Here is a 10,701-nt window from a genome sequence, read left to right as displayed (position 1 = left end):
CCTGCTCGTGGGTCCCGAGCAGTCCCACCTGTCCCAGAGGGGTGAGGAAAGGGGACGGAGTCAGGGCACGCCGCCGTCGCCCCTCTGTGTGACGGGAGCCGGGCGACCCTCGGAACGTGCGTTTTGAGTCTCACACGGTTTTTTAACAAGGTAATAACATCTCTCAGGTTATCCCAGGGAATCTCGGCTTCCCTAATGTGCGTCAGATTCTAAATATCTTCTTTGATAGTTGAGTACATTTGACCTTGTTTTACCATCACCCTCAAGCTCCTTTGCTACCGGCGCTGCTAATAAAATCTTAATTATCCTTTCTCTGGATAAAAAACTCTCAGTAAAAAACTGAGCCAAATGAGATTATGTTACTTTAGGCTTGGGTGAGTTTATAAAGATGTTGCCGAAAATAATAGTGGAGTCAGCATTAAGAAGTGTTTTTGTTTGGTTTGGGGTTTTTTTGTTTTTTAACAAAAGAAAAAACAAGGAAAATCTTGGGTTTTTTTTATTTTCCGTAACATTTAAAGGAGCGGGCCAGTGAAGTCACTGGCAGGAAAAAAAATTCAAAGTAGTAGGTACTGAGACTATTTAGAGCTTAAATATAAAAACTCTGGAATTTGTGCTGCAGGTGGTGGGAGGTGGCAAATGTTGATGTAGCACAGTGGTTCTTATGGAATAAAAAGAAAACCTGATAGAACTGGAAAATGGCCTTGATTGGCAAAGAAGGGTTTGTCTTGGAAGCAGAAAGTGTCAGAGTATGTTAGCTGTTGCTAAAGAAACCAGAAGGTTAATCTTTCTTAAATAAACTAAGAAAGGGAAGAAGTTGAGGTGCTTTGTGCTTAGCATGTGTAGGCGGAACTATGAAACCCTAAACAACAACTTTCTTTTAGCTTACAGCTCAAAAAGGAAGATTTAACTCCAGCCAAGGAAGAAAGTATTTTTTTAAAAAAGTGATCCAGAAAACGTCATTGCATTATTTTGGTTGGCATCAGCAGTCTGCCAGACTCTGGGATGGGACTTGGTGATGGTGGGTGGGTGGGACAAAATTTAGAACATAAATGTTTACCAGTGTTACTGAATAGGGTATACTGGGATTTTTGAGGAAAAGGGAGCTGAGGAATTGGGGTTTTTTGAGTTATCTTTAGTTGTTCTGAACTTTAATGAAACAATTGATACTGCTGCTTGGGAAATACCTGCTCAGTGGGAGAAGATGGACACTGGTGAGAACTACAAGGAAGGTTGGGCTAAAGGTTTGAGTGAGGTAGGAGAGGCTACTGGTACATGCACTTGAAATATCAGTCAGTCTTGTAGTTGAGTCAGTCTATTGACTCATACAGGGTATTTCTTTCAATCCACCCTTTCTGTGCCACTAAAATGTGCCTGTGATGCCCCAATGGCAATCACTGTCTCCTGCCTTATAACACTATTCAGCAGTAGATATCAAAGCATTTCACAAAGTTACTATTATTATATAGAGAGGGGAATTGAAGCATAGAGTAGGTGGTGAGAGGCATTATAAGAAAGCACAGAAGTTACATTCAATGGGCTACTTGATCTTAAGCGTGATATCGTGGTGTAAAGGATTGTGATATATTCCTGGGGCCCAAGGAAGAATGAAAATTTGAAGGTGAGCTGTGCCAAGTGACTCTTCTCTTGAAAAATAGGTATAGATAGCTCAGCACTTTTTCTAAGTGTAGTTATTTCAAAAGGCGTTTATGAAGGCATGCATAAAACAGCAACTAGGAAAATAGTAAATGAAAATAATATGTAAACTTTCTAGAATTGGCAATGTAATATTTTATGGAGTTCATCTTCCTACCCTCTCCTCTCCACACCTCAATGTGATCCATTTATGTTTCTTCAGACAGATTTCAGAGAAAGCTGACATTCTTTCTTTAGCATTTGCACATACACACACACACACTCTCAGAGTTTGTTGTTGCAAGATACAAATTTGTAATCTTAATTTAGGCTCTGCATTTGTTTGGAAGAGAAGCCAGTGACTTGAAACCTAAAGTTATATAACTTTTAAAATTAAACAGTTTGTGTTTGTTCTTCCAAAACAATAACAAAATGAGTGCATTTTTATGTGCTTGCCTTCACCTTAAAATGAAATAGTGAACAAGCCTAGTGTGGGCATGCTGCATTGCAGCTCAGGCAGTGCTGACAAATAGTAGTATTAACACTGATCTTGCAATATCTTTATTTGTTCCAAAGGATCCTCAGGCATAAATGACTCAGGTAGCATTATATAAAGACAAGGTAATGAAAGCAATATTGTTGTATTATATGCAGTGAAACACCTACCCTTTATCATCTGCAATGAGGAAGGTTGAGTAAACAAAGTTACTCTAAACTCATGTTCAGTTATTGAAAACCATAGACACATTAGAGGTTTGCCTTTGCAGTCCCTCTGTTTGTAGAATTAGGACTTCAATTAGACAAGAACTCCAAACCAAAGCTAGATTGTTAGAGAGGTGGGTCATGAAAGGACAGAGCAGAGGAGAAATTAAGAACTTTTGGAAGGATTGGGTTATATTGAAAGTCTCATAGGCTTGCATGTAGCCACAAAACTCTTAATTTGCAGAAGATATCACTGAATCACAGAGAGCTGTGAGGTCAGCACTGAAACAGATGGTGAAATCTGACGGATAAGTGAAAGAACAGATAAAACAGCTTAGGAGTTGTTGATGGGAGAGAACTCAAATTATGGATGGAGGTTATGCTTCAGTATATACAAAAATCTTGAAACTTTTATCCTGGAACACAGATATTTTTGGTGTCAGGTACTGTGGTGGTATAAAGACAGATATTGAGGAAGAGTTGCCATATCTAGGGGAATTGTCAGGTGAAATACAGCTGTAGTTGTCATTGCAAAAAGCACCTGAGCTTTTCAATAAGCACCTGCATGTCATTTCCCCTATGTTATCAGTTCAGTGAGTTAATTTAAGGTTATTTTAGAGGGAGACTGACTATGTCACATCTACAGTATCTGTAGTTTGGTTATCAAGTCTGCTGCCCAGAGCTTAACAGCTAGCAATTCTACTTAATTTGTGGTTTGGTGCCAGCTAAGCACTAAAGCGCTGCCATAGAATTAAATGAAAAGTTTAGTAAGAGTAATACGTTGACAAATCAATTTTTTTTCTGTTTCAAGTGATTTCTGTGAACATCCATAGAAGAGTAAAGGGATTTGAAAGCTACATTCTAGAGAAATTTGTGTAGTTTTTGCTACACCGAGAAATGCTGAAATTTCAAGAAACTGCTAAGCATGTCGCTGTTGCCAGATTTAATTCTGCTTGCCGAGATGGAGTGATTGCAAGAAGATACACTATTCAGAGGAAACTTGGCAATGGGAGCTTTGGAAGTGTGTATTTGGTTTCTGACAGAAAAGCAAAACAAGGAGAAGAATTGTAAGTAAAGCCTTCACATGCTTTAAATAAAAATTTCGCAACATATTTCTTGCACTGTGGATGTTTTTCTTTGTATTTGTGTCTCATCTCTCAGTTTGGTGTTACACTGCAGCCTTAACTGTTTAACTTTAGTGAGGATATAAGGTAAAAGCAGATTTTATGCTGACTCAACATTCCAACTCAATCTGGTTTTGTTTAATATAGTTTATCTAAGCCCTTTTTCATTTGTTTGTGCATGATGAGAGTAGAAATAGATAAAAAAAGTCAGACCCTTATCTCCATATTGATGTACACCTCTGAAGCTTTGTTAAAAAATAATACAACTAGTAAAAATATATGTAACATACCTATTTCTCAGTGTCATACCTTGGACAGGTTGCTAATGTAAGATTAACTGCAGAGAAGACTCTTGTGTTTACGTAGAATCAAGGTAAATTTTATCACTGTCCTGACAAGAAGCAGGGCAAAGGTACATACCCATTTTCACAAAGTTGCTCTTCTTCTTTGTAACAAAACTGTTTGCTAAAGGCTTAAAGGTTTATAATTTATAAGTTATCGTTTCATAATTATGTCGATACATAATATATGTGTGTATAATATGATTGTATAGTTTATTTCTGAGGTCTTTGTAATTTATAAATGAACTCAGTTCTTGAAGTACTTTTTTTTATGGAACACTTACTGATGTGCTGGGCGTTTGCCTTTCGTCCAATGCTTATCTGTCTTCATGAACATGATGTTTTTGTTTTTAATGCTTCAGAAATCAGCTGTTACTGCACGCATTCTTAGAATATTAACAGCATAGTGAAATGTGGGTCTTCACACATTTGCTGCTATAGCACAAGCTGCCAAACCTCAAAACCAAGGAATATGCACTTATCCTTTAAGTAGCTATTTCTATTTTTTTTTTCTTAAGAGTTTTGAGTCATTGTCTTGAGCAAACATTCACTGCCTGCAGCATTTCATATCTGTGTTTTGTTAGGGATGAATCTGAGTGTGTCCTCTGCTACCTTCAGGACAGAGACCGAATATCAAGTGACATTTTTTTTTTTAATCAGTCTCTTTTTGTGACCCCAGTACAATACAAATACAACAGTATTTAACAAGCCCAATTGCTGATGTGGTGCTCTAGTTCAGCCATCGATCACTAGGTGGTGCTCGCGTATCACAGTTCATTCCTTCGGCACCTCGAAAGTAGGATGGCGAGCGGATCCCCTCAAATTTCCATCACGTCTGTGCCAATAGATGGCACAAATACTGTCGCAGGTGAACTTGAAAACGCAGGTAGCATAATGAGCTGGAGTGTAGTCACTTTCTTCTATTTATAAATACTGGTTTTAGGTGCTAAAATATGCCAGAAATCACATTCTCAATACTACTTTCAAATCAGAAAATAATCTGTTATGGAACTGTATATTTACTGCTTCTGTTATATATATAATTCTGAATGAAAATTCAGGTGGCTATGGCTCTTACTCTTTAAAAAGAGCAAGTGCTTAATACAGCTCTGAAGGCATTTTGACAGAACAAACCCCAAACAATGCAATTGTGACCTCAGCAGAATTAGAAGTCTATTTTTATCGTTTTGGTGATGATCTAGAACGTGTTGAGACAAATATGTACAGCATGAACTCAGCCACAGACAGTTTCCTGAAAATTGCTCTAGTCTAAAACACTGTGAATAGGAAGAAATAATAAGAATAGGAATAAATAATAAGGAAACAAATTCCCAAGAAAGGTGACATCTTGGATAGTGGTACAGAAGCCATTCAGGGATATCTTTTCAGTTTTCCATTAGTGCAACATCTACAGAATAAGCTAAGGCAGAGACTAACAATAGTTATTATGTAGTTTCATATATGCTCAGCAAAGCTTTTGCATGATTCTAGAAATAGTTTTGGGTCATACCTTGTACTTTGCTACCCCTCTAAGATCATACCTGTAGTGAGTGAGTTGCTTCATCTGGAAGGGAGAGAGGATTGATTTTTTGGGGCATGCCTCAAATTAACAGACTTACTTCACGTATAGCTCAGAGCTGCTCAGGCCAGCAATGCCCACCTCTCTAAGAAGTACATACCTGCTTCATGCTTATCTCCAGTTCTGTGTATGGATGGGATTACTGACTTCCCGACTGTCTAAACCAAGAAAATCCCTAGTCATCCAACACATCTTGTGTCGAGGAGCTCTGTTTTCCTTTAGAAAATAATGGTTGCAAGTCCTTGTATATTCTCAAATGTGCTTGCTTCGTTCCTGATCCTGCGTAAGTTTAGTGAACAATAGGTTGTCTGTTTGTATTGATTGTGTTTATGTTTTTCCAAGGTATATTTCCAAGTATTTTTAGGGCCAGGAAGATGGTGAAGGGTCAAGAGGGGGAGTTGTATGAGGAGTGGCTGAGATCACTTGGTTTGTTCAACCTGGAGAAGAGGAGACTGAGGGGAGAACTCATTGCAGTCTACAAATTTTTTATGAGGGGAAGCAGAGGGGCAGACACTGATCTCTTTGCTGTGGTGACCAGTGACAGGACCCAAGGGAATGCCATGAAACTGTGTCATGGGGGGCTTGGATTGGATATTAGGAAAAGGTTCTTCCCTCAGAGAGTGGTTGAACACTGGAAGAGGCTCCCTAGGGAAGTGGTCATAGCACCAAGCCTGCCAGAGTTCAAGAACTATTTGGACTGTGCTCTCAGATACATGGTGTGATTCTCGGGGCTATTCTGTGCAGAGCCAGGAGTTGCACAAGATGACCCTTGTGGGTCCCTTCCAGCTTAGGATATTCTATGATTCAATATTATCCATGGTAGAGAGGGAGAAAACCAAACCAGTGATTAGTATTCTGGATTGAGATGGTGCCACCTTGGGGTTATTTCAGACTGGCTGTTAGATTTAAGGATTGCAAATACCTCATTTTGAGGTATCTGCTTAGTGTAGACGTGATTAATAACTTTTCAGAGTTTCACGACAATTTCCTAAAAAGTAAAGTGCAAGTTTTTCATTTCAGCTTTATGGCTAGGGAAGATGACTTGTGTCTTCCATATTTGTGTAGTAGGTTATTCTTCCACTGAACATCTTCTACAAGAGCTTTTGATCCTGTTGGGATGATTCTCATAGAATATGATAGAGGGTTAAATATCTCAGAAGTCCCTGCAACTTGAAAACAGACAGCAGAGTAGAGACCAAAATCAATGCCCTCAAAAGAGAAGGGCCAGAACCTGGGAGGGTCTTCACTGTGACTGAAGTTTCTCATGTACTAGACAATCTTCACAGGAGAGAGATTATCAATTTTCCCCAGTTTTGGAAGAAACTATAGTCAGAATTTTTATCATCTTAGACCCTAAATTCAGTTAGATACAAGAGACACATCAGTACAAAAGCAAGCTGCTTAGTTGCAGTTTACCCAGGATGCCTTGGTTTGTGTATTATTTGATATTTATTTGTTTCTAAACATCATGGACCTAGACCTACACAAAATAGTTACATTACTTGATTTGTGTAGAGAAAGTAGTAAGATTGTACCAGCATTTTTACAACAAACAGTAGTCCCTGCAGGCGCTTCTATCCCAGTCCCCCTGAGTAGCTTATCAGCTAATTCTTACAGGTAATTATGGTTAAATCTTAAAGAGATTTAAGTTCAGCAGTAATCTTGAAGGACAGTACCATCACTTAGATATAATGAATGTCCTAATCAATTGTGCCAAGGGAAGCTCTGGGTTAAGTTCTGCTAATTCATAACCTTGTATGGGCAAGCAGCTGAAGTACACAGTAGGCAATAGGGACTTCTCGGTCATAAATATTCACAAGGTACTTACCCGTCCCTGTGGTGGAAAGCACACGCTGACAAGTGCCAAACTCCCTGGACTGCTCTACTGTGTGGTAGCTGTGGGGTGTCAGCTCAACTTCTGCATCTGACTTGCCTTAGAGCGTTAATCCAGACTCATGCTATGATTCCTTGGAAACTGTGCACTTAGCTGAATAATTCATCATGTGACTTTCAATTATTTATGACTTCTTATAACAAATGAAATAAAATCTAAAGGTGGAAGGGATTTGTAACTTATGAATATCCAAGCAACAATCAGCAGATTGCTGTGTTGTCAAATTCTTGTGTTTGCTGCCAGTTTGCTTCTCTGAAGGTATTCCAAGGGAATGGTCATTCGCTACTGAATTGATTAAAACAGTAGCAAATTACTCCCTGCCAGTTTGTCATGTGCATGTTCATCTAATTGCACTGCTTTCCTTTTTTCTTCTCCCTCATTTAATAACAAAAACTAGAAATTAAAACTGGAATCCATCAGGACATCTTAGATTTGTAAATAGATTTTCATGATCTCCTTGAAAACTAATCAAAGGTGCATTTCCTGTAGGACCTTCTTTGATTGCTGCTAATTTTTAAATAAGCTTTTCTTAGCGAACCATCCCTTGCTTCAGCCACACGTCCTGTGCTGCTTCGTGTAGGGTCAGCTGCTGTGCGTCAGCAGAGCTGCCATGGCTGCTGAGGTGTACAGTCATGCTTGGCCCCAAATAAGAGATGATAATAGCACTGACAGAGAGACCTTGTGGATTTAGCTAGAGCAGTTTGAGGAATTAGCCTTCATGAGCTTTCCACTTGAGTGGCCAAGCGTGACTTTCATATTCTGTGAGCAATGCTCTGGGAGTCAAGTCTTAGAGCTAAGTGTCCAAGTCCTTGCCGAAACCTCTGTAGCAGTGGCTGATGCACTTGTGTCTGATTTTAAGAGTACACCTGCAAATGGAGGTTGCCAGGGAGTGAAACTGTAAATGTTTTGTTTCAAGATTAGCAGGCGGTTCTAGATATGGCCACAATTGTTTCAGATAATTTCTAGTGCAGACCGATACTGGTTCAGAGACAAGTTTGATAACCCCAGATTCATCCAAAGCAGATCTCTAGTCCCTACCTCCTGCATCACTGTCAGTGCCCAGCTTTTCCTGCACAGTAGAGCTCTTCCAGGCTTTCAGACCCTGGAGGGAAGGACGTGCAGTCCTGCCTTGCAGTGGGACTGTGGCAGTGCCAAAGTACAACATGGGTGCAGAAGGCAGGAGCTGCTGTTAGAGCCCACAACAGTTCTGCATTCCTCTCTCCAGTAAAGCTATGCTTTTACACAGCTATCACAAAGCCACAGAAACATACACACACCGGCATCTTTGCATAGGAATATGCAAAGATTTTCTGCTAAAATTGGTAGCACAGCAGAATTTATCATTGCAACACATAGGAGTCCAAGAAATGGATTATCTCACCCTGGGATGATTTATTTAGAGGTCAGGGTAAGAAAGTTTGGAAATTTTTTGTGCTATATGAACCTCCAGTGGGGGCTGCAGGGTAGCTTGGCACTGGAGCACAGATACAAGATTTTACTCTGTCCATGCTGGGGATGGATTTGACAATTTAAAGCCACAGCCATGCTGTAGTCCTTTGCACAGGCAATTACTTTGTTAAAATTTCTAGTTCCCTCATTATCAAAAAGCATAAAACCTGACATTCTGTGGCTTCTTTGAAATCAAAAGGTGATTGTTTGAACATGTCGAGACCCTTTGCTCAGCTTGTGTAACACGGATGTCTGTGAAATCCTCTGCAGCAATGTCTGATACAAGTTTTACATCTGCTTAGTCATCTTTATGAACTTTGGTTGTATTGTTATTGGGGTTTCTGTTCTCTTTTTTCTTTTTTTTTTCTTTTTTTTTTTTTTAACTGCTCTCCTAGTATACCTTTTTTTGACTGAGTAGCCTACTTTTTCATTTTCATTGGGATTTGTCCATTTGACTGGGGTGGATTCTAACTAGGAATTTAATATATGTGAGTGGGAGGCAGAGTGCCTTAAAGGAAATATTACTTGAGTTTACAATAAATCTCATTCCTCACAGAGCTGAGCTCCGGGGAGCTCAGTGCTGCAGCACTCAACACATTCTGATCTGATGTGCAGGCAGTGAGTGGTGCTGATGGTTGTGTTCATTGTTTCGAAAATTGTTTACAAGTAGCGCTTTCATTTCGGTGGAGAGTTGTGCTTAAGGCATTATTGGTGAATTACCTTTCTTTGAGGTGAATGGCAGAGAAAGAATTTAATGATTTTGTAATTAAGCAAATGCCTTGAGATCACTTCTGTCTCATTCATTTTGTTGAAACTGATGTTTAGTTTTTATGCATTTTTAAGCTAGCTTTAATAAGAAAATGGAGAGGGGCAGTATTATTACTTTGGGTTGAACTGTGGCCACCTACCTCAAAGATACCACATGTTATTGAAATATTTGAATATGGCTGTCTACTGTATCTTCTCACAAGTTAACCTTGTTGGTAAGGTGATTTCTTTTGTCAGCATCAAGGATGTTGTGACTTCTTCCATGCAGAGTGAGCCTCCAGTTCTTCGTTGCATTCAGTACATTGTAATGAGAAAACTGATGCAGTGAGGGGAATTGTGGATTTGCTGGACAGTCAGTGAATTTTTCCCTGTTTTTTTTCTATGTTCTTTGGGTTATACTTATGTGATGTATTAGCAAATATAATTCCTAGTTCACTGTTTCTCTTAACATCAATGATGTGTCTTTCATGTGTTGTAAAATAACTTTTCAATATTGCTGGTTAGTTGCTTCATTTTTGAATTGCGCATGTTTCATTGATAGTTAAGATCACAGTATCATACTCGGGAGGGCCAAAAAGTATTAAAAGATTTTTATCTAACGGTGGATGTTATATATGCAGTTATTTTCCTCAGCATTGCTTGATTCCCTTTGCCTTTGATTGTAGACTATTTAGTAACATGCTTTTGTAAAGCTATAAACTGTGCTTTTATCTTTTTCTTCCCTCCCCTCAAGTACTATAGATACTTGAATGCATATCAGAAATAAACATTGAAGGAGATGACTGATGGAAAGAGACATGTAGGAAGAGTGCATTTTCTCATTAAAGTTGCAGCAGTTAGTATTTATATTACTTATGGGGATTAGTTCCACTGAAGGGACAATACAGTTGACATAAATATCCTTGCAACATTGAAAGGAACATAATTCTGCTTGCAAATATATTTAAATTCACAAAAGAACCAATTAAATTTTACATTAGGAAATGTTTTAGTTTAATTTCTATGGAATGCATTCTTACAGTGACTATTAGTATGTCTGGTTTCCTTTCATAACTCCTGTTATTCAAAATAACCTGTTTTCTGTGAACTGATGAATATAGATCAGTTGATATGAAGGCCTTTCTACAAAATTTCCAATTACAACTAATTTAAAAATTCAAACTAGTTCCAATAGAAGGAAAATTGTTTTTGGCAGATGCTGTAGCCCAAGGC

General features: G+C 38.7%; 1 protein-coding gene across 1 annotated transcript in view; it reads left to right on the top strand.

The window, feature by feature from the left end:
- The first annotated feature begins 12 nt into the window (after window positions 1–12).
- The window catches only part of NEK11 (NIMA related kinase 11), an 83,981-nt gene continuing 73,292 nt past the window's right edge, over window positions 13–10,701 (top strand). Inside the window, exons 1-2 of the mRNA XM_018075205.1 lie at window positions 13–150; window positions 3,146–3,401. Of these exons, the coding sequence (XP_017930694.1) occupies window positions 3,232–3,401 (170 nt within the window). The 5' untranslated portion in view covers window positions 13–150; window positions 3,146–3,231. The remainder of the gene's footprint in view (window positions 151–3,145; window positions 3,402–10,701) is intronic.

Source organism: Manacus vitellinus, unplaced genomic scaffold, assembly GCF_001715985.3.
Source record: "Manacus vitellinus isolate BGI_N305 unplaced genomic scaffold, ASM171598v3 scaffold_3_pilon, whole genome shotgun sequence".
Lineage (NCBI taxonomy): Eukaryota > Metazoa > Chordata > Aves > Passeriformes > Pipridae > Manacus > Manacus vitellinus.
Note: the sequence above shows the minus strand (reverse complement) of the source record. Positions and strands in the feature narration are given on the sequence as shown.